Below are 26,691 nucleotides of genomic sequence, written 5' to 3' on the forward strand. Positions count from 1 at the left end.
CTGTATATTATTTATTTGGAGGACCACAAAATACTTTTAATGTTTTATTAAGGGGTTTTATTTTTATTTTATTTTTAAATAGTCTTTATTAACTATTTACACTAAAAAGAAGACAAGACAAATACAATACAAAAAAAAAAAGATAAGACAAACATATATTTGCCAACTTGCAAGTTCTATATTCATATAGTTACATGAGTCTTGGCTATGTATATTTCACATTTATATCCAATGTTTTATAGTAAAGGAATAATAAAGAGTAACAAGATTGCTAGTAAAGAATACATTTGACTGTAGTGTAATTATTTAAAGTTTTAAATAGTTTCTTTAGTCAACCCAGTTATACCATCTTTTCCACATCTGGGGTTTTAAATGGTTTCTTAAATTGTTTTTTTTAAAAAGATGATATTTCTTGTAATCCGCTCAGAGTCTCTCGAGAGTTGGGCGGCATATAAATTGGATTAATAAATAAATAAATAAAATAAATATTTATTCATATGGAGACAAATGGGCCTCTTTCTGCAGACTGAGGGCGACAGGCGGCAGCGACAGTGTGGGGAGGAGGGAATAAACCAGGTTTAAGGCAGATTTAAGGTAAGGGATATTTATTTCTGATGCTTTTAATGTTTCAATGCTATAAGCCACTCAGGGGCGCTTTGAAATGAGATGGGTGGGTGGATGGATGGATGGATGGAAGGAAGGATGGAAGGAAGGAAGGAAAGGAAGGATGAATGGAGGGTTGGAAGAAAGGAAAGAAGGAAGGAAGGAAAGAAGGAAGGAAGGAAAGAAGGGAGGGAGGGAGGAAGGAAGGGACGGAGGGAGGGAGGAAGGAAAGAAAGGAAGGAAGGAAGGAAGGAAGGAAGGAAGGAAGGATAGATGAATCAATGGATGGTATAAGTAACTGATGACGTTCCCTAGTTGGGTCATGAAACATCTGCAAAACCAGCAAACTCAGAGAGCATCAAGCAGAAAAATAGAGGAAGGAGTGAGAGTGGGAGGAGGGAGGGAAGGAAGGAAGGAAGGAAGGAAGGAAGGAAGGAAGGAAGGAAGGAAGGAAGGAAGGAAGGAAGGAGGGAAATACATAAGTAAACTTACCTTCTTCTCTGTGTCAAGCCCAGACTGTCCATTTTATGGAAGTTGAAGAGAGCAGAAAGTTCAACGGAAGTGGAAACCCAGCTTGCACAGGGCGTGATAATTTTGTCCCATCTTGATCACGGTTGCTACTCCTAGCAGCAAATCTCACACCAGGGACTGAGGGCCTATTTTTGTGTGTGACAAATCTCTGTACAAGTCTATTTCAATCAGTTGTTGAGGATCTTTGTTTATTTATATTTTGTCTTTATTATTTTTACAAACATCGCAGGGTGCTGAACATAACTAATACACTTTGCTCCTCCTATTTTCCCCACAACAACAACCCTATGAGGTGGGTTGGATTGAGAGAGCAGATGTTTTTAAGGCTAAGGTGAGACTAGAACTCCCAGTCACCTGGTGATTGGTCCAATCTCCTTCCTTCCTTCCTTCCTTCCTTCCTTCCTTCCTTCCTTCCTTCCTTCCTTCCTTCCTTCCTTTCCTTTCTTCCTTCCTTCCTTTCTCTCTCTCTTTTTCCTTTTTCTTCCTTCCTTCCTTCCTTCCTTTCTCTTTCTTTCTCTGCCATTTCTCTCTCTCTCTTCCCTTTTTTCTTTCTTACTCTTTCCTTCCTTCCTTCTCTCGCTTTCTTTCTCTCTCTTTCTCTCTTCTTTCTTTCTTTCTTTCCTTATTTCTCTTTCTTCCTTTCTTTTCCTCCCTCTCTCCCTCCCCTCTCCTTTCTTTTTCTCCCCTCTTTTCTTTCTTTCTTTCTTTCTTTCTTTCTCTTTCTTTTTTCTTTCTCTCTCTCCTTTTTCTCTCTCTTTCTCTCTCCTTCCTTCTGTCTCCTTTTTTCTCTTTTTCTTTCTTTCTCTCATTTCTTTCTCTCGTTTCCTCCCTCCCTCTCTCCCTCCCTCCCACCCTTCCATCCATCTGCCACCCACCAAGTGTCCGAATTTTGATCCCAGGACGGTAAGGATGGCTGCGATGGTGGCAAGCGTAAGAAATGGCCATAAGCCACTTTTTTCACTGCTGTTGTAACTTTGAACAGTCACTAAACAAACTCTTGGAAATTGGGAACCATCTGCATTTTATAGGGTTTTCTCTCCCTTCTTTTCTTATGTATTTGGACCCCCCCTTTTTTCTTCTGCTCCCCATCCGAAGGCGGAAGGCCCTGAGCTGAGTTCCGATCTTGCTGAAGGTGGGGATTTCATTGTCTCCAGTGAGTCCCATGTCCTGGCGGCCGGAAGATCCAACCTGGAGCCTTTAAGCGGCTTAGAGAGACAACGGCCGCAGCGGCCTCCGTTCTCTTCCCGCCCCCTGCCTCCCTCTTCACGGCGGATTCTTGCCGCCTCCCAATTTAGCCGCCTTGCAAATCCTTCCCGAGCAATTTCAGCAGAATTGGCAAAAGGGGGCAGAGGGGACACAGCAGCCCTGAGCGGGGGCAGGAGGTGCCTTGCTTCTGACCACAAGTTGGTCCGTAAATGAGAGGACACCCACAAAAGCCCCCCCCCCCTTTCCTCCTTGCCAGAGCTGGCTCTAGTGAAACGGTGAGATCCTGAGGCCTTCAGGACTGAGCAGCATTTTAGATGTTGATTGGGGCGTGCTGAGGGTCAGCTACTTAAGTCGTTGGCTGTTGTTTGCTTGTGCTGCCCAGCCCTGGCCTTCTAAGCATAGAAACATAGAAGATTGACAGCAGAAAAAGACCCCCTGGTCCATCTCGTCTACCCTTGTACTATTTCCTGTATTTTATCTTAGGATGGATCTATGCTTATCCCAGGCATGTTTCAATTCAGTCACTGTGGATTTACCAACCACGTCTGCTGGAAGTTTGTTCCAAGGATCTACTACTCTTTCAGTAAAATAATATTTTCTCACTTTGCTGCTGATCTATCCCCCAGCTAACCTCAGATTGTGTCCCCTTGTTCTTGTGTTCACTTTCCCATTAAAAACACTTCCCTCCTGAACCTTATTTAACCCTTTCACATATTTAAATGTTTTGATCACATCCCCCCTTTTCCTTCTGTCCTCCAGACTCTACAGATGGAGTTCATGAAGTTTTTGCTGATCAGTTTGATGCTTAAGACCCTCCACCATTTTTGCAGCCCGTCTTTGGACCCCTTCAATTTTGTCAATATCTTTTTGTAGGTGAGGTCTCCAGAACTGGACACTGTATTATTCCAAATGTGGTCTCACCAGCGCTCTGTATAGCAGGATCTCAATCTCCCTCTTCCTGCTTGTTATACTTCTAGCTATGCAGCCAAGCATTCTACTCACTTTCCCTACCTCCTGACTGCACTGTTCACCCATTTTGGGAAATCACTACCCCTAAATCCTTCTCTTCTGAAGTTTTTGCTAGCACAGAACTGCCAATACAATACTCAGATTGAGGATTCCTTTTCCAAGTGCATTATTTCACATTTGGAAACATTAAACTGCAGTTTCCATTGCTTTCCATTGCTTCAAGCATCTGATAACTGGTGGTAAAAGCAGCATTCCCTTTTCCCAGGCTTTAATCCCTTCTGCAGCTGTTTTTGTGCCTGCTCGTCCAACAATCGTAGTAGCTGCAAAATTGAATCTGTGTCCTTGTTTATTGCTGCATGCTGGATTTACATCTTTTTATTGTTAACTGTATTTTTGTATTTTGTTGTAAACCGCCCTGAGTCCTTCGGGATTGGGCGGCATAGAAGTCAAACACTAAGAACGCTTCGACTTAAGACCTTTTCTAGATAACAAGATAGATGGCAAGGAAGAGGAAGCAGGGAGCAGCAGCAGCCACCTTTCAGTCAAAGGAGCGGGAGGTCCCCCCTCTCCCCCACCTGGGTTTCTCTCTCTGGCGCAGTGCATGGGAGGCGCATGCTCCTTCTCGCCCCCTCAGAGTCTCTCTCTTTTTTTTTTGCCTTAAAGTTTTGGATTTTTTTGTTTCCCCTCCCCTCCCCTTCTTCCTTCAGCAGTGACCGTCCTCCTCCTCTTCCTCCTCCTCCTCTTCCCACCCAAATTCCGAGCTTTTATTTCTTTCCTAATGGGTTTGCACACATTATTTGCTTTTACATTGATTCCTAGGGGAAAAATTGCTTCTACGTACAAACTTTTCTACTTAAGAACCTGGTCACGGAACGAATTAAGTTTGTAAGTAGAGGTACCACTACAAATAGATGGATGGATGGACGGATGTATGGACGGACAGATAGATAGAAGCCTCTCCTCTTGAGAAGAAGACACCCCACCCCCAAACACTACAACAGAGGCTCAGAGCATTGTCTTCTGGGGCCTCTAGAAAGACCCCCACCCCCTCTTCCTCCTCCCCCACTCCTTCCAACTCCTCCTACGGATTCACCGCACTGGGCGTACGTCTTGAGCATTCGCTTCCCCGGTATTTCCTTAGTCAGCAAGGTTTGTTGTCTGGTCTTCACAATCGCACAAAATGCAAAAAAATAAATAAAAATAAAAACATAAAACTCCCCACCACCACCACCACCGTCCCCCCCCCCCCCCAGTTTAATTTGCGGTTAGATATCTGTTCAGATTGCCTCCACTTCCCCCAGTCAGCACTTAATTGGCAAGTCACTTGATTTAACAGCGTGGGAGCCGGCAACGGAAAAATGGCCGGCATAAATCACCCTCTGACGCCAGAAAATAGATATAATCTCAACATTAACTACATTAATAGTAGCAGGAGCCGAATTAAGAAAGCCATAAAGCATAGGCAGGAGAGTGTAAATTATCACCCCCCCCCCCCCTCTCTCTCTCGTCTCCCTGGGCTCCCTCCTCCCTCCCTGCCCACCCGTCTTGTCCAGCAAGTGTCGGCCGATAGGATCGCTGCCTCGGTCGGCCAAGCACGGGTGCAAGGCCTTCCTAACAATTCCCTGCCCCAAGTAATCTGGTCAACAACTAGGTTGCATCCCTGTGTAGAATAATATTTCCCAACGTGGACAATTCTAAAGAGGTGTGGACTTCAGCTCCCAGAATCCTCTACGCCAGGGATTCTCAGGTGTGGACTCCAACTCCCAGAATCTTGTACGTCAAGGTTTCTCTGGTATGGACTCCAACTCCCAGAATTCTGTACGTCAAGGTTTCTCTGGTATGGACTTCAAGTCCCAGAATCCTCTACACCAGGGATTCTCAGGTGTGGACTTCAAGTCCCAGAATCCTCTACACCAGGGATTCTCAGGTGTGGACTTCAACTCCCAGAATCCTCTACGCCAGGGATTCTCAGGTGTGGACTCCAACTCCCAGAATCCTCTATGCCAGGGATTCTCAGGTGTGGACTCCAACTCCCAGAATTCTCTATACCAGGGATTCTCAGGTGTGGACTTCAACTTCCAGAATTCTCTATGTCAAGGTTTCTCTGCTCCCAGAATTCTCTATACCAGGGATTCTCTGGTGTAGAGGATTCTGGGAGCCGAAGTCCATGCCAGAGCAAGAGTGGTGTAGAGGACATTGTGGCTCCTCTCCATACCACGGCATGGGGCTTATGTGACAAAATGAACATGTTTTCCAGCCATTTCACACCTGCCACTCTGCTTCCGCTATTAAGGGGGCAGCTGTTGCGTCTTTCACACCTTTGAGAGCTCTAATCCAGCAGTCCTTTCCCTCTCAGAGCAGGTGGAGTCCTTTCCCTCCCCATCTGGACTCTTCCGGGAAGGACCCTCGGCCTGCAACCTCTTTCGTTTGAGTTCTGGATGCGGCATTCCAGCTGTGGCCTGGCTAAGGTTTTAGAAAGCGGCACTAATGCTTCCCATGGTTTGGTCACAGGCTCCACAGGGTTTCCTGAAGCTTGGGTGTGTGAAAAATAGCCTAACTGGACGTTCATTTCTGATCTTCTGGTGGGCCAATTGGGTCCAGTTTTCACCATCCACAGGCTCTGGAGGCTTTTTTAATTATTATTATTATTATTATTATTATTATTATTATTATTATTATTATATCATCTATCATCTATCTATCTATCTATCTATCTATCTATCTATCTATCTATCTATCTATCTATCTATCTATCTATCTATCTATTGATTTGTATGCTGCCCCTCTCCGCAGACTCGGGGCGGCTAACAACAGTAACAAAACGGTATAATCCAATATTAAAAACAGTTAAAAGCCCAATTATATAAAAACCAAACAGACATACAGACATACCATGCATAAAATTTTAAAGGCCTAGGGGGAAAGTGTATCTCAGTTCCTCCATGCCTGGCAGCAGAGGTGGGTTTTGTTCATTTCCAAACTTCTGGTGGGCCCATTGGGTCTGTTTTCCGCCATCCACAGGCTTTGGAGGCTTTCCCAAATCCTGGGAGTAGAAAAATAGCTCAACCAGAAGTTCATTTCTGAACTTTTGGTGGGCCCATTGGGTCTGCCCCCCCCCAAGGCTCCAGAAGAAAATGAGAAGAACCCTGCTGAATGGGCCAAAGGCCTTATAAAGTGGTATCAACACTTCACGTGATCTTGATTTTATCCCTCTGTTGTTGTTGTTGTTGTTGTTGTTGTTGTTGTTGTTGTTCTGTTATTATTATGTCAGTACAACACAGCAAACGAGATCACTATGCTGGATTTCGTATTTCATCCTCAGTCGGGCGCTTCCCAAGCACCTAGGACTGTGTGATGTAGCGGCAAATTATGTTTGCCGATCCCAGTAAAGCAGCCTTTTGCAATTGACGGATGGAGATTTCATCAATTCCGATGGTTTTCAAATGTCCGCTGAGATCCCTTGGCCCTGCGCCCAGCGTGCCAAGGACCACTGGGACCACTTTCACTGGCTTATGCCAGTGAAAGTTGTTGTTGTTGTTGTTATTATTATTATTATTATTATTATTATTTATTGGACTTATCAGCCCTTCACCAAGGACCCAGGGTGGCTAGAAATTAGAAAGTTAAAAAGATAAAAACCCAATATAACACGATCAGTCGTCCATTATTGACACTATTGGGCGGAGAACCTAAGAACCTAAGCAGAGCCCTGCTGAATCAGGCCAAAGCCCATCGAGTCCAGCCTTCTGTGTCCCACAGTGGCCCCCCAATTGTCCATGGGGATCTTGAGCAGAAAGAGAAGGCAAGACCCTCCCTTTCCCTTGACCCCCAACAAATGGGACCCCAAGGAACCCTGCTTGCCCTCAACCAACAGAGGCTGCACATGGACATCCCTTTCAATAACCACCGCTTGACGGGCAGCTCCTCAAAAGTTGCAATCGGTACTTTAAAAACTTTCCACAAAGCCCCCTCCCCTCTCTTTATTTCCCTCCTCCTCCTCCTCCTCCTCCTCCTCCTCCTCCTCCTCCTCCTCCCCACCAAACCCTTCACTTCCCTCCAACCCCAATTTTTGCAGGTTTTTCCAGCCTCCTTTTTTTGCCGAGCGGCAGATAGCAGCCGGGGCTGGAAATGGATTTTTAAAAGTGTCATTTTGCGGGAGAATTTTTATTTCCCACCTGGTTGTTTATTAGGGCTCTTAACGGGGGAGGGGGGGGCTTGTAACTGCGCGCATTGATCGAAATACCAATTGGATAGATGGGAGACCATAAAATAGATCTCTGCCCCCCCTCCCATTCTCCCTCCCCCCCTCCACCTTCGCGCACCTTTTAATAATGGACTGATCTCCTTTTTTGTGATGACGGTAGGAAGGGCCGTCGCTCGCAGCCGAGCCAATTCCCGGGCTCTTAACGGGCGGCTCTGAATCATTTTTTTACACGTGCAAGAGTTTGAGTCGGCCTCGCCGTGGAGACTCGGGTAGGAGGTAGACCTCGATTTACAACAGCGGTGGGTCCTACAAATCGCTGCGTTTAGAAACATAGAAGATTGACGGCAGAAAAAGACCTCCTGGTCCATCTAGTCTGCCCTTATACGATTTCCTGTATTTTATCTTAGGATGGATATATGTTTCTCCCAGGCATGTTTCAATTCAGTCACTGTGGATTTACCAACCACGTCTGCTGGAAGTTTGTTCCAAGGATCTACTACTCTTTCAGCGAAATAATATTTTCTCACGTTGCTTCTGATCTTTCCCCCAACTAACCTCAGATTGTGCCCCCTTGTTCTTGGGTTCACTTTCCTATTAAAAACACTTTCCTCCTGAACCTTATTTAACCCTTGGACATATTTAAATGTTTCGATCATGTTTGATCATGCTGTTAAGTGTGCAACCCGGTCTTTAAGCGAATCGGGCTTCCCCATGGACTTTGTGCTTGCGAGAAGGTCGCCAAAAGCAGTCATGTGACCCCTTCCAGGACAGCGCGACGGGCGCAAATACGAGCCAGTTGTCAATTTTTGATCACGTGGCCGTGCGGATACTGCAGTGCTCATAAGTATGAAAGGTGGTCCTAAGTCCCTTTTTTTAGTGTCGTCGTGAATGGTCACTAAATGGACAGTTACGAACTGTCGTAACTCGAGGACTGCCTGTCTTGGGGGAAATCAATACCCACTCTGTCAAATGCTTAGGTGTGCTGCGAAGCTCTATGAAGCCGCGTATAGGAGTCTTTGGCTTACGACCGCCATCGGAGCCCCAGGTTTCTTTCGCGAAGCGCAACTAGTTGTTGAAGTGAGCCTTGCTCCGGATGGACGTCCTTCCCTGCCACCGTTGCTATGTGAATCGTTGCAAAATGAGGAGCCAGGTGACAGGGCTGCGAAGCGGTATACAAGTCTTAAGCGCTATTGCTGTTGTTAAGCGAGTCTTTTTTTGTTGTTGTTAGAAAAAGTTTATTCAGTTTGAAATCTTAAAAAGGGGTGGGAAGGGAGGGGGCAACGGAGTCAAAAGGGTAAGAAAACATAAACATTACATGATAGTAAAACAGATCTTATCCTATACAAAAAGTTGTCTGTACAGTCATACCTCGTCTTACGAACTTAATTGGTTCCCGGAGGAGGTTTGCAAGGCGAAAAGTTCGTAAGACGAAACATTGTTTCCCATAGGAAACATTGTAGAATGAATTAATGCGTGCAAGGAAAAAAAATATGGAAAAAACCGCTGCTGTCCGTCTGTCACCTTTTGAAACAGCTGGGCACTTCTCAGCGTTCTCCCAATGCCGAACCTGGAAGTTCAGCAAAAATTCGGGGTCGGCGTTCGGGTTCAGGAGGACGCTGAGAAGCCCCGCCCGCCGCCCAGCTGTTAGCTTTTCAAAAGAGCCGCGGAGCTGTCGGGCCAGTCAGGAGGCTGGAAAGGAGGGGGGGAATCCCAATAGGGAATTCCATGGGCGGAGCGTTGACGTCACAAAGATGTCCTTCCTAATTATTTTTGATTCTCTTCCTAATCATGACAAGCATGGAATTTGCTTTTTTTACTGCTGCTGCGCACTGGGTTGACCTCTTCATTGAGCTGCCCACCAAAACCCCAAGTTGTCTCGGAAAGCTTGGTCCCCATCAGTTGGTAGGTATAATTGGGGTCTTTGCCCCGATGTGCATCACTTTGCACTTGTTTAGGTTAAAATGCATTTGCCACTTTGTTGCCCACTCACTCAATTTTGAGAGACCCTTCTGGAGCTCCCAACAGTCAGTTTCACTTTTCACTACCTGGAACAATTTAGTGTCGTCAGCAAACTTTGCTACCCCACTATTTACTTCTACATCCAGATCATTAATGAATGTGTGTGTGTGTGTTTATTTATTTATTTATTAGATTTGTATGCCGCCCCTTTCCGTAGACTCGGGGCGGCTCACAATACAGTAAAAACAGTTTATAACAAATCTAATAATTTACAATTTAAAATATTAAAAAACCCCATTATTAAACAGACATACACACAAGCATACCATACATAAACAATATAGGCCCAGGGGAGATATCTCAGTTCCCCCATGCCTGACGACAAAGGTGGGTTTTAAGGAGTTTGCGAAAGGCGAGGAGGGTAGGGGCAGTTCTAATCTCTGGGGGGAGCTGGTTCCAGAGAGTCGGGGCCGCCACAGAGAAGGCTCTTCCCCTGGGGCCCGCCAACCAACATTGTTTAGTTGACGGGACCCGGAGAAGGCCCACTCTGTGGGACCTAATCGGTCGCTGGGATTCGTGCGGATTTGTGTTGTGTGTGTATTGTGTGCAGCGCAGCTGGGGGGGGGGCTGTGAGCCCAGGGGGGTGCCAGGTTGCTCACTCCATCCACCCAGGAGGAGGGGGCTTCCGCTTTGGGCCGACCAACCGGGGACCATCGTTGTCCCCGGGGTCTTTCCTGTCCCTTGCAAATGAAGAGGCGGCCAAAGTAATGGAGTCGTCAGGCAACACAACACGTCACGGGACATTAAAGGTGATTTTCCTCTTTTCACTTCCTTTTATTTGTGTTTTTTTGCTGCTCCGGCTATTAAACGCCTCCCTGCACTTTGGCCATTATTGACCCATAAGTGAGCCTGTAAGCAGATTCTCCACTGGACTGTGGAGGGGAGCTCGGCTCGGCCGGTGGGTGGCTGGCCTTGCTATAGTGGGGTGGGGGAAGCCAGCTGGAGAGAGCCAGACCCAGGCTTCCTTCCTTCCTTCCTTCCTTCCTTCCTTCCTTCCTTCCTTCCTTCCTTCCTTCCTTCCTTCCTTCCTTCCTCCCTCCCTCCCTCCCTCCCTCTCTCCCTCTCTCTCTCTATCTTTCCCGTTGAACTCTATCATTCTGCTCCGGCCGTCAGCATGAGTGTGGCTTGAATGAGTGGTTATTTGGCTTTATGACTTGGGTTTTTCAGATTAGTTTTTATAACTGGGCTTTAGAACCGGCTTTTGTATTGGTTTTATATGTTTTGAATCATATAAGGGCAGCATATAGGTCCAATAAGTAAGTAAGTAAGTAAGTTAGTAGGTAGGTAGGTAGGAAACTTGGTAGATAGGTAAGTTGGTAAGTAAGTAGGTAAGTAAGTAAGTAGGTAGGTAAGTAGGTAAGTCAGTAAATAAGTAAGTCAGTAAATAAGTAAGTAGGTAGGTAAGTAAGTATGTAGGTAAGTAAGTAAGCAGGTAAGTAAACAAACCAACCAACAAACATTGTTTGCCACAATATCAGTTCCCTGCAAAATCTGCCCCAGCAACGGCCTGGACCTTGTGGCTGGAGCTGCAAACTCCTGCAAAGTGACCAGCCCAGTGCCTGGCCACTAGAAGACGTCAGGACTTCAACTCCCAGAATTCCCCACAGGGCACCCCTCCTTCCAAGCCCCAGATCAAGGGGTGGAGAGGGGGGAGATTGGATCCCAGCGTGACACTCAGTGGGGAGCAGCCCACAGGCCCTAAGAGCCCCCTTTGAAAGCACCGCCGGGCTCTGCTCACTGCGCAGGAACGAGGCCGGTCTGTTTCCGAGGCTTTGGAGGGAGAAGAGATGCATTAGCCGAATGGCTGCCCAGAGACCGCTTTGTGCTGAAGCGCCGGATTGTTCCGGAGGTGAGTGCTGAGTCGGCTGCACATGTTCAGGGGCGTCCAGGGGAATTTGCCGAGACGGAGAATTTCTGCCGAGGGGAAACTCCGGAGTCCCTCACCAGGGCCTGGGTCTCTCTGCTCCCCCCCAGAAAGGGGGCTGCAGTTAACCCGGGGTCTTTTGAGGGGGGGGCACAGTGGTGCGTCTCTCTCTCTCTCCTGCAACCCCCAGCCAAACATCTTTCTTGGAAAGGAGCAACGTCTGCCTTTTAAACCAAATCAAATTAAATCAAATTTAATTTTGTGGCTTGGTTCAAAGCTCCAGATTTCCAAGGTGTTTACACACACACACACACACACACACACACACACTCACACACACACACTCACACGGGGTGGATTCCTCCGGGTTTAGAAACATAGAAACATAGAAGACTGACGGCAGAAAAAGACCTCATGGTCCATCTAGTCTGCCCTTATACTATTTCCTGTATTTTGGATCTATGTTTATCCCAGGCATGTTTACATTCAGTTCCTGTGGATTTACCAACCACGTCTGCTGGAAGTTTGTTCCAAGGATCTACTACTCTTTCAGTCAAATAATATTTTCTCACGTTGCTTCTGATCTTTCCCCCAACTAACTTCAGATTGTGCCCCCTTGTTCTTGTGTTCACTTTCCTATTAAAAACACTTCCCTCCTGGACCTTATTTAACCCTTGAACATATTGAAATGTTTCGATCATGTCCCCCCTTTTTCTTCTGTCCTCCAGACTCTACAGATTGAGTTCATGAAGTCTTTCCTGATACGTTTTATGCTTAAGACCTTCCACCATTCTTGTAGCCCGTCTTTGGACCCGTTCACTTTTGTCAATATCTTTTTGTAGGTGAGGTCTCCAGAACTGAACACAGTATTCCAAATGTGGTCTCACCAGCGCTCTATACAGCGGGATCACAATATCCCTCTTCCTGCTTGTTATACCTCTAGCTATGCAGCCAAGCATCCTACTTGCTTTTCCTACCGCCTGACCACACTGCTCACCCATTTTGAGACTGTCAGAAATCACTGCTCCAGATTTCCAAGGTGTTTACACACACACACACACACAATCACACTCACACACACACACTCACATGGAGTGGATTCCTCCAGGTTTGGGCCAGTCCAGGCAAACTGGTAGCGACCCACTCAGCGAAGGCCTGCCGACTTTGGCGCTACTGGTGCGTCCTCTGAGGCTGTTGCGGGCGGGAAGGCGTCCGCTGGGTACGCGCACACCCGTCGGTGAGAGATTTGGCTTCTGTGCATATGCCGCAAGCGAAATCTCGCGCAAGGATGTGCATGCAATTGAGATTTCGGCAATTTTCGCCGATATTTTTGCTTCCACATATGCGCGGAAGCAAGAAAATCGCCAAAATCTCGCTTGGTGAGAGCGTCTTCACGCAAGATTTTGCTTGCTGCGCATGCACAGAAGCCAAATCTCGGGCAGCGGGGGCGTGCAACTACGCACACATCCCAAGAATCGCTACCGGAACGTAGCACCTTATCATCACTGGACCCACTGGTGATGACATGATGACATCATTGGCCAGTTTGGTCGGGGATTTTCTGTGGGTGCTGCCTTCTTTTGTTTTTTGGGGGGGCGGATTTTTGGGGGGAATTTTTTTTCATGTGAGCATGTGCAGAAGCTGAGTTTCTGATGCTGCGCATGCAGTCGCTATCTTGTTCTTGGCTCACCCCCGATTCCTTTTTTCCTCTTTGTGCATATGTGCGCCTTTGAGCCGCGTCCATGCGGCATGGGAGGAAGTGAACCAGCAGTGAGGAAAGTAGGAACCCACCATACACACACACAGTCATTCACTCACTCACCCAACACAAAACCATGAATCATAGAGTTGGAAGAGGCCAGAAAGGTCATCTAACTCAAGGGTCTCCAACTTTGGCCACTTTAAGACTTGTGGACTTCAACTCCCAGAATTCCCTAGCCAGTCATGAATGATAGAGTTAGAAGAGGCCAGAAGGGTCATCTAAGTTAGGTGTCTCCAACTTTGGCCACTTTAAGACTTGTCGACTTCAACTCCCAGAATTCCTAAGGCAGCCATGAATGACGATAGAGTTGGAAGAGGCCAGAAGGGTCATCTAAATGAGGGGTCAGCTATGCTGGCTGGGGAATTCTGGGAGTTGAAGTTCACAAGTCTTAAAAAGTTGCTAGGGTTGGGGACCCCCTACATTACCAGCACAGGTGAATCTCACCTGGAGGTGCCGCCTTTCCCTTTCCCTCCCTGGACAACCAACAGTGACTGTGGTTTATATTTATACGCTGCTCAAAAAAAATCAAGGGAACCCTTAAACCAGTGTTTTTCAACCAGTGTGCCGCGAGACATGGTCAGGTGTGCCGCGAAGCTCAGAGAGAGAAAGAAAGGAAGAAAGAAAGCAAGAGAGAGAGAAAGAAAGCAAGAGAGAGAGAGAGAGAGAAAGAGAACAAGAGAGAGAGAAAGAAAGAAAGAGAGAGAAAGAGAACAAGAAAAAGAAAGCAAGAGAGAAAGAGAGAGAGCAAGAGAAAGAAAGAAAGCAAGAGAAAGAGAGAAAGAGAGGGTGGGAAGGAGAGAGAGAGAGAAAGACATAGAGGGAGGTAGGGAGGGAGAGAGAAAGAGAGCAAAAAAGAGAGGAAAGAAGGAAGAGAAAAAAAGAGAGGAAAGAAGGAAGAGAAAGAAAGAGGAAGGGAGAGAAAGAGGGGGGAGAGAGAGAAATAGAGCCAAAGGGAGGAAGAGAGAGATATAATTTTTTTGTCCAAACTTTTTTTAGCCCCCACCCCACGCCCGCTCAATGTGCCCCAGGGTTTCGTAAATGTAAAAAATGTGCCGCGGCTTTAAAAAAGGTTGAAAATCACTGCCTTAAACAACACAACATAACTCCAAGTCAAACAAACTTTTGTGAAATCAAACGGTCCACTTAGGAAGCAACACTGATGGACCATCAATTTCACCTGCTGTTGTTGCACATTCAACTTTGTACAGAACAAAGGATTCAATGAGAACATTTCGTTCATTCAGATCTAGGATGGGTTCCTTGAATTTTTTTTGAGCAGTACAGTGTCCCCTCGATTTTCATGGGGGATGCGTTCCAAGACCGCCCGCGAAAGTTGAATTTCCGCGAAGTAGAGATGCGGAAGTAAATACACTATTTTTGGCTATGAACAGTATCACAAGCCTTCCCTTAACACTTTAAACCCCTAAATTGCAATTTCCCATTCCCTTAGCAACCATTTAGATTATTACTCACCATGTTTCTTTATTAAAGTTTATTTAAAAAAATATATTTATTAAAGGCAGACAAAAGTTTGGCGATGGCATATGACGTCATTGGGCGGGAAAAAACGTGGTATCGGGAAAATACCCATGAAGTATTTTTTTATTAATATTTTTGAAAAACCGTGGTATAGACATTTTGCGAAGTTTGAACCCGCGCAAATCGAGTGAACACTGTACATATAAATGGCCCAGTCCTTCGGTAGTTGGGCAGCATATAAATTAAATAAATGAATAAATGAGTGAATGAATGAGTGAGTGAGTGAGTGAGTGAATGAACGAACGAACAAACGAATGAACGAACAAACGAATGAATGAATAAATAAATGTTAAATGCTCTGATGGACGGCTTCCCTCCATTTCCACTGGCTCTGTTTTTTCCTCTCTCTCTCTCTCTTCTCCCACTTAAAAATAATTTAACATTTGCTTTCCGTCCCGTCTTTTGGGGCCGAGGCGGAGGCAACCCCTCAACCTTCGGTACTCAAGGTTACGGCGATAAATTCTCGGGCATTGTCACTTCTATTCGGAGTAAATTGGCTGGCCCGCTTTGGGGCTGAAGGGAAGATAATTTGCTGTAGTATTTCAAATGGATTAGAAATGGATTTGAAGGGAGAGTTCATGCCTCCCATTACAAAGGCTAGAAAAGAGAGCGACGGGCGGGGAGAAAACCTCCGCTCGCTGCCCGGCCTTCATTATCCACGCTTAATACCTTTCCTATTTGCCGGCATTAATGAAATTTCCTGTCGGAGGAGGAAGGCTCCGCTGGACGGACGGAGGGGAGAAGCCCCTCTCGCCGCAGCGAGCTTCTTCAGGGCCTCGGCCAATTATCCCATTAATTTTATCCTCCTTTTCTCAAAAGCAGTTCATTTCCAGAAGTCTCCCCTTCCATTAGGGGAACAATTGGGACCGGAGTGCGGTGACACCGTGGCCGATGGGAAGACGGCAGCTGCGGTGGGAAGGGTTGACACGCTCTCCCCATCCCCCGTCCCCCACCTTTCCCGGAATGGAAATTTGGGGCAGGTGGGCTCAGCGGCTCAGTAGCAGGCAATTTCTATTTTATTTTAATTTCATTTCATTTCAGTTTTTATTTTATATTATTTTACTTTAATTAATTTGTTTTATTTTATATATTTTTATTTATTGTATTTATTTTAGTATATTTTATCAGGAAACATATCAGGAAAGACTTAATGAACTCAATCTGTATAGTCTGGAGCAGCGTTTCCCAACCGGTGTGCTGCGGCACACTAGTGTGCCGCGAGACACAGCCAGGTGTGCCGCGAAGCCTAGGGAAGCTCCAGCTGGGCGGGGCGCTGCCGGTGCCGGACCGCCGGTGCCTCGGACCTGGAGCTCTCACTCGCAGCTGTCCCCCGGCTACTGCCCGATGCAGCTGTTTCCAGCGCTCTCCTGCTGGGCCCCAAAGAAGGAAGGCGGGAAAAAGGAGAGCTTCATTATTCGCGCCTCCTTTTTCCCACCTTCCTTCTTTGGGGCCCAGCAGGAAAGCGCTGGAAACAGCGGCATCTGGCAGTAGCCGGGGGACAGCTGCGAGCACCGTTCCCCGTAACCTGCCCCCTCTCCGCCGCCGCTGCCGCCTCCTGTCTTGGGGCACGATCTGCCCCCTCTTCTCCACCGCCGCTTCCTGCCTTGGGGCGAGCAATCCGGGAGTCCGGGACTGTGTGGCTTTGCGCCATGAAGAGAAAACGGCTGACTTTTCCCTGCTGCTCGAGCCGTTTTCTCTTCATGGCACAAAGCCACACAGTCCCGGACTCCCGGATCGCTCGCTTCTCCGGTCAGCAAAGCCATCTGCCCAGGAAAGCGCTGCGCATTGAAAAAGTGCGATGCTTTTCCGGCAGCCGGCTTGCTGGCTGGAGAAGCGAGCGATCCGGGAGTACGGGACTGTGGCTTTGCGCCATGAAGAGAAAACGGCAGCAGGGAAAAGTCAGCCCGGCTAACGGGAGGCAGCGCGTGGCTGGGCGCTGGGGACGTCTGGGAGGGCGAGGGGGCTGATCGCTGCTGCCTCTTAGCTGCAGAGCCGGCTGGCGGAGGCGAAGACAACAGCCGCCGGCTCTCTCCCTCCACTCTCTCCGGCTCTCTCACTTTCTTTTTCTCTCTGTTGCCGGCGTGGTGAACGAGAGAGAAAGAGAGAGAGAGAAAAAGGAGGGGAGAGAGAATGAGAGAGAAAAAAAGCAAGAGAGCGAGAGAAAGAGAGGGGGGAAGGAGGGAGAGGGAAAGACATAGAGGGAGGGAAGGAGGGAGAGAGAAAGAGAGCAAAAAAGAGAGAAAGAAAGAAAGAGGGATGGAGAGAGAGAAAGAAGGGAAGGAAGGCAGAGAAAGAGGGAGGGAGAAATAGAGTGAAATGGAGGAAGAGAATTTTTTTTGTCCAAACTTTTCTTTAGCCCCCCCCCCCTCAGTGTTCCCCAGAATTTTGAAAATATGAATAATGTGACGCGGCTCAAAAAAGGTTGGGAAACACTGGTCTGGAGGACAGAAGGAAAAGGGGGGACATGATCGAAACATTTAAATATGTGAAAGGGTTAAATAAGGTTCAGGAGGGAAGTGTTTTTAATAGGAAAGTGAACACAAGAACAAGGGGACACAATCTGAAGTTAGTTGGGGGAAAGATCAAAAGCAACATGAGAAAATATTATTTTACTGAAAGAGTAGTAGATCCTTGGAACAAACTTCCAGCAGACGTGGTAGATAAATCCACAGTAACTGAATTTAAACATGCCTGGGATAAACATAAATCCATCCTAAGATAAAATACAGGAAATAGTATAAGGGCAGACTAGATGGACCATGAGGTCTTTTTCTGCCGTCAGTCTTCTATGTTTCTATTTATTTGATTTGATTCTTTTTTTATTTAATTTTTTTATTTTGTGCATTATTTTTCCAATTTTTAAAACAGCCCATCTGGTGCATAGAGAGACTTTGATGGTGAACCTATGGCAAGGGTGCCACAGGTGGCATGCGGATCCATATTTTATTGATTGATTGATTGATTGTATCTATATGCCGTTCCTTCCAAAGCAGACTCAGCGTGGCTAACAAATGGGATAAATACAATACAGTATTACTTCTACTTACGAACTTAATTCGTACCATGACCAAGTTCTTAAATAGAAAAGTTTGTAAGAAGAAGCAATTTTTCCCATAGGAATCAATGTAAAAGCAAATAATGCGTGCGATTGGGGAAACCACAGGGACGGTGGAGGCCCTGTTTCCTCCCAGGAGATTCCTAGAGAGGCCCCACGGAGGCTTCTCCCTGCCTTTTCCAGCCCTGTTTCCTCCCAGGAGATTCCTAGAGAGGCCCCACGGAGGCTTCTCCCTGCCTTTTCCGGCCCTGTTTCCTCCCAGGAGATTCCTAGAGAGGCCCCACGGAGGCTTCTCCTTGCCTTTTCCGGCCCTGTTTCCTCCCAGGAGATTCCTAGAGAGGCCCCACAGAGGCTTCTCCCCACCTTTTTCGGCTGTGTTTCCTCCCAGGAGATTCCTAGAGAGGCCCCATGGAGGCTTCTCCCTGCCTTTTCTGGTTACAATTTCAGAGACTCGGGTTTGTAAGTGGAAAATGGTTTTTGAGAAGAGGCAAAAAAATCTTGAACACCCGGTTCTTATCTAGAAATGTTCATAAGTAGAGGCGTTTGAAGGTAGAGGTGCCACTGTACATTCAAACTTTGATTTCCGCACTGGCTCGTCGCGAAGCTCACCCTTACGTAGCCAAACGGCCTGGCCAAGTGTTCTAGAGATCTATTCACGCAGAGACCTCCTCCTGCTTAGCCACTCGTGCCTTCTGGCAACCCTGTGGGCCCTAGCATCAAAAGAGGCTCCTCCTCTTCTCCTGAGTCACTCATGGGCACCTCTGGAGGTGCTACAGGGACTCAGCCTCTGACCCCACATCCTCTCCGACCTCCTCCTCCTCACTATCAGTCTTGGGTGCCAACCCACACACATCTCTCGATCCTCAGAATCCGTCATTAGCTGCACAGGACCACAACAGAGTCCGTGCAACTGAATGGAGCTACCAGGGGGTTTACTGGCCCGATGCCTTTCCTGTCGCCATTGCAGAGTTTTGTTCAGCCGATCTGTTCTCCTTGTGCCCAGAGAGAGAGAGAAATATCTGCCTCTACCTGGGATCGAACTCATAAGCCTCCTGATTGTGAGCCGGAGCTCCACCTCTAGGCCACCGCACTCCTCCCTAAACACCAGGGAGCCTTTCATTCCTTTTTCCATGCATCCCCCCCCCCTCTTTCTAGACCCCTGTTGAGATTAAGGGCAGCTGGAGCTGGCTGCCTCTCTGGCCCTCTTGCAATCTATACACACAGACCCAGGAAATGAAACTGCGGCTGGTTGACTTTTGTTTAAAAAAATAACATCTTTATTAAGTTTTTTTCATTGAAAAGAACAAACAAAAAATACATAAAATACATAAACTGAAACAAAGACACACACACATACAGAAAAAATGGCTAGTCACTTTTGCAGCTTTTTGCGAAGTATTTTCAGATCTTCGAAGTTCCAGTGGGATTGAAATAGGTGGCTTACATTTGAACTACAAAATAAACAAGAGAAATATTTTTATACAATGTGGGAAAACTTTTACATGAACCAGAAGAAACAACCAATAAATAAGTAAATAATACATGGACAACATTGCAAATAATATACTGAAAATGTAAATAATCAATATACGGACTACATAAAGTAACATTGAGATACGTAGAATTTGCTTTTTGATTCACCAGAGATGTAAATAAGAAAATTTAATAGGTGAGAGGGATCTTGGAGTCCGAGTGGACGACCCTTTAAATAGGAGCCAGCCGTGTGCAGCAGCTGCCAAAAAAGCCAACACAATTCTAGGCTGCATCAACAGAGGGAGAGAATCAAGATCATGTGAAGGGTTAATACCACTTTGTAAGGCCTTAATAAGGCCACACTTGGAATACGTCATTCAGTTTTGGTCCCCAGGATGCAAAAAGGATGTTGAGACTTTAGAAAAAGTGCAGAGAAGAGCAACAAAGAGGATTAGGAGGCTGGAGGCTAAAACCTATGAAAAACGGTTGCAGGAACTGGGCATGGTTAGTTTGATGGAAAGAAGGACCAGGGGAGACATGATAGCAGCTTTCCAGTATCTCAGGGGCTGCCACAGAGAAGGAGTCAAGCTATCCTCCAAAGCACCTGAGGGTAGAACAAGAAGCAACGGGTGGAAACTAAACAAGGAGAGAAGCAATTTAGAATTTAGGAGACATTTCCTGACAGTTAGAACAATTAATCCGTGGAACAGTTTGCCTCCAGACGTTGAATAACCATCTGTCTGAAGTAGTGTAGGATTTCCTGCCCAAGAAGGGGGGTTGGACTAGAAGACCTCCAAGGTCCCTTCCAGCTGTGTTGTTGTTGTTGTTGTTGATGATGATGATGATGATGATGATAATAATAATAATAATAATAATAAAAACAGTGTGTCAAGTAACCGTTTTTCCTTTTCTTTTTCCTCTCTTTTTTTCTCCTTCGTTTTTGCTTTCCTTTTTTTCTCCCTCCCTGCTTTCTTCACTTTTCTATTTGTATGTTTTAATTGTTGCTTATTGTTCTTCTTGAATTGTACCTTTGTTTTATTTGTGAATAAAATTATATATATATATATATATATATATATATATATATATATATATATACATACATACATATACATACATATACATACATATACATACATATACATACATATACATACATATATATACATATATATATATACATATATATATATATATATATATATATATATATATATATATATATATATATATATATATTCATTCCACACTTACGACGATTTTTGGCTTTTGTTTTTAAATCCAGCGCCTGGTTTTCTCTTCCCAGGTCTCTGGTCTCCAATTCCACCCGCCACTCTTCATCATCGGGGAGCAAGTCTCCGTCGGGGCAGCAGCAGCACCAGCACCACCGATGGAGGAACAAAGGTCTGCGCTGCATCGGAGGAGTCATGTACCGGGTGTCGGCTAACAAGCTGTCCAAAACGTCCAGCTCCCCCGGCAGGAGTGGAGAAGCGGCGGCCCGGAGCCATGCCAGAGGAGGTGAGCGACAGTCCCCGGGTTGCGCCCACAAGGAATGTGCGGCTGTCCTCTGGTCCCTTTGGCTAAGAGGTGGCCGACATTCATCTCCTGGTATTGGAAACCTTCAGGGTTGAAATGAGCAAGTAGAATAACGGAAAAAAACCCTGCAAAGACTTGTTACCCAGGTAGGGTTACATATTTTCCTGTGTCGAGAGTGCCAGTGTTCCTTCTCCTCCTTAGGGAGGCAGTCCAAAGATTCGAGCAGGTTCAAGCAGAGAAAAGCCCTCGTCACCTGGGACCAAGGCGGCATCTTCGGTTTCTAGCAAGGAGGGGGCAGGGGGCACCTGTATAAATACCCAGCCTCAGGCCTGGCACACTTTCTCTGCCACTCCCGGCTCCAGACCAGCCTGTCCGTTGACGTCAGAGAGACTGAACTGTCCTGGCCACTAAGAAGTGACAGCTCTCACCTACTGTGTTTTTCGGATTATAACACACACGTTAATTTTTGGGGAGGAAAATAGAGAAAAGAATCCACTTACCAGGTATTCATCCGGCTAGTGTCCTTAGTGTGGTCAGTTTCAGCTCATTATTTTATCCCCTGGTTAAGGCTTAAAAAAACTTTATTCGGAGAGAGTAAGAACGAAAGAGCTTGCAAGCCAGTTAAAACTGGGAACATCATTAGCACCTGGAAAGAAACCTTTGGAGCAATTAGAAAAAAACCCTGCAAAGACTTAGGGCTTGGAAAACATTCTTCTTCACCAAGAGTAACAATGAAAGAGCTTGCAAACGGGTAAGAGCTGGGAACATTGTTAGCACCTGGTTAGAGCTAAAAAAAAACAACATTTGGAGCAAGTTAGACCAACGGGGAAAAACCCTGCAAAGACTTAGGGCACAGAAAACATTCTTCCCAAAGAGAAACAATGAAAGGCTGGAGGGGTTGGGGATGGGAGGCACTGTTCTCCAGTGGTTCTCCTCCTACCTCTCCGGTCGGTCGCAGTCAGTGTTAGTGGGGGGCAAGAGGTCGGCTCCGAGGTCTCTCCCTTGTGGGGTGCCTCAGGGGTCGGTCCTCTCCCCCCTGCTATTCAATATCTACATGAAACCGCTGGGTGAGATCATCCAAGGACATGGGGTGAGGTATCATCAATATGCCGATGATACCCAGCTTTACTTCTCCACCCCATGTCCAATCAACAAAGCAGTGGAAGTGATGTGCCGGTGCCTGGAGGCTGTTGGGGTCTGGATGGGTGTCAACAGACTCAAACTCAACCCTGATAAGACGGAGTGGCTGTGGGTTCTGCCTCCCAAGGACAATTCCATCTGTCCATCCATCACCCCGGGGGGGGGGGAATTATTGACCCCCTCGGAGAGGGTCCGCAACTTGGGCATCCTCCTCGATTCACAGCTCACATTAGAGAAACATCTTTCAGCTGTGGCGAGGGGGGCGTTTGCCCAGGTTCGCCTGGTGCACCAGTTGCAGCCCTATCTGGACCGGGAGTCACTGCTCACAGTCACTCATGCCCTCATCACCTCGAGGTTCGACTACTGTAACACTCTCTACATGGGGCTACCTTTGAAAAGTGTTCGGAAACTTCAGATCGTGCAGAATGCAGCTGCGAGAGCAGTCATGGGCCTACCTAGGTATGCCCATGTTTCACCATCACTCCGCAGTCTGCATTGGCTGCCGATCAGTTTCCGGTCACAATTCAAAGTGTTGGTTATGACCTTTAAAGCCCTTCATGGCATTGGACCAGAATATCTCCGAGACCGCCTTCTGCCGCACGAATCCCAGCGACCGATTAGGTCCCACAGAGTGGGCCTTCTCCGGGTCCCATCAACTAAACAATGTCGGTTGGCGGGCCTCAGGGGAAGAGCCTTCTCTGTGGCGGCCCCGACTCTCTGGAACCAACTCCCCCCAGAGATTAGAACTGCCCCTACTCTCCCCGCCTTCCGTAAACTCCTTAAAACCCACCTTTGTCGTCAGGCATGGGGGAACTGAAACATCTCCCCCGGGCATATACAATTTATGTATGGTATGTTGTATGTATGTTTGCTTAGTAAATGGGTTTTTTAAAATATTTTAAATTATAATTATTAGATTTGTCATGAACTGTTTTGTTTTGTTGTGAGCCGCCCCGAGTCTGCGGAGAGGGGCGGCATACAAATCTAAATAATTAATAAATAAATAAATAAATAAATAAATAAATAAATAAATAAATAAATAAATCAATAAATCAATCAATCAATCAATCAATCAATCAATCAATCAATCAATCAATCAATCAAGCAAGCAAGCAAGCAAGCAAGCAAGCAAGCAAGCAAGCAAGCAAGCAAGCAAGCAAGCAAGCAAGCAAGCAAGCAAGCAAGCAAGCAAGCAAGCAAGCAAGCAAGCAAGCAAGCAAGCAAGCAAGCAAGCAAGCAAGCAAGCAAGCAAGCAAGCAAGCAAGCAAGCAAGCAAGCAAGCAAGCAAGCAAGCAAGCAAGCAAGCAAGCAAGCAAGCAAGCAAGCAAGCTTGGGAACATTGTTAGCACCTGGTTAGGGCTGGAAAGAAACAAACATGCCCATGTTAGCAGCTAGTTAGGGCTTAAAAAAATATAAGTATATTCAGAGTATAAGACACACCCAAATTATCGGCCTCTTTTATTGGGGAAAAAGGTGCATCTTATACTCTGGAAAATACAGTAATTAAAACCACGGCTTTGTTTGTTGCTTCTGTTTAGGGATCTTAATCTCTATAATTATATCTTGAACAATTGAACAGAGAGTCTCTCTCTTAAACAATATCAGCCTGAGAATCGGAGACGATAAAAGAATGGATTTTTGTGGGGTTTGGAGGCCACAACTCTTTCGTTTCCACCCAGAAGTCGCCCTGAAATAAGGAGAAGATCCTTTGCACCTGCAGCAATCCAGATAAGGCTCCTAAATATATGTTAAATTAGTTTAGATTTTAATCCCCGGCATAACGAGGTGCATTAATGCAAACGGTGTGGATGGCCTGCTCTCTTTCCTGAGTCCGTGCCGTGTTCGCTGCTTCTTCCCGAACGATCTCCGTGGGCGATCCCTTGCTCCATTTGGCCAGGCAGTGGGGCACTCAGACCCTTTCCAGTCATTTAACGCAGGGAGGAAGTTCTCCGGGCGATGCTTGACCCCTACAAGTGTATGGCCAGTGCTGAGATAAGCAGGAGGGGAGGACGAGATGACGAATGGCTCCCAGCGTTCTCTTCTCCGAGGATTTTTTCTTTCTTCCTTGGCCTGGAAATTGTAGAGGTTGTTCCTGCTGGGAGGGGAAAGGAATTTTATGGAGCAATCAGTTACAGATGCTTGAACACTTTCTCCTCTCTGGAATGGAATAAAATGGAGCAGAATAACAGGGTTGAGGTCATCTAGTCCAACCCCTTGTTCCGGCAAGAAACCCTGCACCACTCTTTCTAGAGTCTCCACGTCTTTTTTATATTATGTATTTTAGATTATTTTTGCCTTATGCATTATAAACTCTCAATTATAATAACAACAAGTTGGAAGGGACCTTGGAGGTCCTCTAGTCCAACCCCTGCTTGGGCAGGAAACCCTCCACTACTTCAGACAGATAGATATCCAACATCTTCTTTAAAACTTCCAGTGTTAGAGCATTCACAACTTCTGGAGGCAAGTAGTTCCACTGATTAATTGTTCTAACTGTCAGGAAATTTCTCCTTAGTTCTAAGTTGCTTCTCTCCTTGTTTAGTTTCCAACCATTGCTTCTTTTTTAAATTTTTTAAAATAAATTTTTAATTGAAAACACAAACAAAAAACCATAAATAAAACTAGGCCAACAAGCTTGGTATAAATTCACATTTACATTTCTGTTTCTACAGTTTCCCCTCTTTTTTAAGGTTATTTTAATTCCTTTTTCTTTTCAATCCACCCATTGCTTCTTGTTCTACCCTCGGGTGCTTTGGAGAATAGCTTGGCTCCTTCTTCTTTGTGGCAGCCCCTGAGATAATGGAAGGCTGCTATCATGTCTCCCCTGGTCCTTCTTTTCATCAAACTAGCCAGGCCCAGTTCCTGCAACCGTTCTTCCTGTTTTAGCCTCCAGTCCCCTAATCCTCTTTGTTGCTCTTCTCTGCACTCTTTCTAGAGTCTCAATATGCTTTTTGCATTGTGGTGACCAAAACTGAATGGCCTTATAAAGTGGTATTAACACTTCATGTGATCTTGATTCTGTCCCTCTGTTAACGCAGCCTAGAACTGTGTTGGCTTTTTGGGCAGCTGCTGCACACAGCTGGCTCCTATTTAAACAGTTGTTCACCAGGACTCCAAGGTCCCTCTCACTGTTACTACTGTTGAGCAAGGTACCACATATATTGTCTTCAGGTGCTTTAGAGAATAGCTTGACTCCCTCTTCTTTGTGGCAACCCCTGAGATATTGGAAGGCTGCTATCATGTCTCCCCTGACCCTTCTTTTCATTCAACTAGCCATGTTCAGTTCCTGCAACTGTTCTTCATAGGTTTTAGCCTCCAGTCCCCGAATCCTTTTTGTTGCTCTTCTCTGCCCTCTTTCCAGAGTCTCAACATCTTTTTTTGTATTTTGACCAAAACCTTTCCAGGATTTCAGTGAAATGTCCAGATTTCTGCTGTGAGGGGTCTACAAGTTCCCCCAAGTGAGGTTGGTCTTTCAGTGGATCTTTTGACCATGTGGGGTTTTTTCCACTGGTGGCCTTGAAGAAACTTCCAGAGTTATAAGCTGCCTTAAGTCACAAGGTATTTGGCTTTAAAAAGGCAGTTTGATCCAAATTGATCTGCAACTCTGATGAAAACAGTTAATCAAGCTCGCTGGGGGGAAAATGTGGCAAGATTCCACAAGAGAGTTAAAATTGCATTGGAACTCTTGCTCCAATTGAGATATTCCATTCAACCATTCGAGATCCCTGAAAAAAATTCAGTCTCAGTTGCACAGCTTGGCTTGTAGAATTCCTGAAATGGAATTTTATTCTGGTGATAAAATGGGGGCATGGAAACATAGAAGACTGACGGCAGAAAAAGACCTCCTGGTCCATCTCGTCTGCCCTTATACTATTTCCTGTATTTTATCTTAGGATGGACCTATGTTTATCCCAGGCATGTTTACATTCAGTTCCTGTGGATTTACCCACCAGGTCTGCTGGAAATTGGCAAAACAAAAAGGGCAAAACTCGCTTAACAATTGTCTTGCTTAGCAACAGAAATCATGGGCTGAGTTGTGGTTATAAGTCGAACTACATGTATAGAAAGTTTGTGCAAAATATTTTTTGCCATAATTTTTATTGATTTTTTAATATTTACATCTTAATAATTTTCAGGTAGGTCGACATCCATATGTTCACCCTCATATTGATATATGAGTCTCCAGAGAGGGGCGGCATAAAAATCTAATAAATAATAATAACAATAATAATAATAATAATAATAATAATAATAACAACAACAACAACATTATTATTATTATTATTATTATTATTATTTATTAGATTTGTATGCCGCCCCTCTCTGAAGACTCATATAATGAGGGTGAATATATGGATGATGACCTACCAGAAAATTATTAAGATGTAAATAATAATAATAATAATAATAATAATAATAATAATAATAATATATTTATCCATTGTGTACACAATCATTCTTTATATTAGTTTCTTTTTTCATCCATCTCTTACTGTTGTTTTGCATTTCTTTTTTTGTGTCCATTTATACCATTTGGTCCAAGTAGTGTAATAGTCCGAGTCCGTCTGGTCATTTAGTTCTGTCGTTAATCTGTCCACTTCCATTTGTGCAAGATTTTTATTGCATAAGACCAGCGACTGGCAATACCTGACAAACTGGGAATAAACAAGGAAGGAGAAGAAATTATTGCCCCGTGGCTAGTACCAAGCCAGCATAAATTAGACCAGGGTTTACAAACTATGGAAACTTTAAACTGGATGGACTTGAACTCCCAGAATTCTCCAACCAGC

The 26,691-nt window shown here is 45.6% G+C and overlaps 1 protein-coding gene across 1 annotated transcript in view; it reads left to right on the forward strand.

The window, feature by feature from the left end:
• LOC139165263 (zinc finger CCCH domain-containing protein 3-like) overlaps positions 1 to 26,691 on the forward strand; it is a 205,966-nt gene that overhangs the window by 107,810 nt on the left and 71,465 nt on the right. Inside the window, 1 exon segment of the mRNA XM_070748399.1 lies at positions 20,532 to 20,743. Coding sequence (XP_070604500.1) covers positions 20,532 to 20,743 — 212 coding nt within the window.

Source organism: Erythrolamprus reginae, chromosome 3 (assembly GCF_031021105.1).
Source record: "Erythrolamprus reginae isolate rEryReg1 chromosome 3, rEryReg1.hap1, whole genome shotgun sequence".
In the NCBI taxonomy this organism is placed as follows: domain Eukaryota; kingdom Metazoa; phylum Chordata; class Lepidosauria; order Squamata; family Dipsadidae; genus Erythrolamprus; species Erythrolamprus reginae.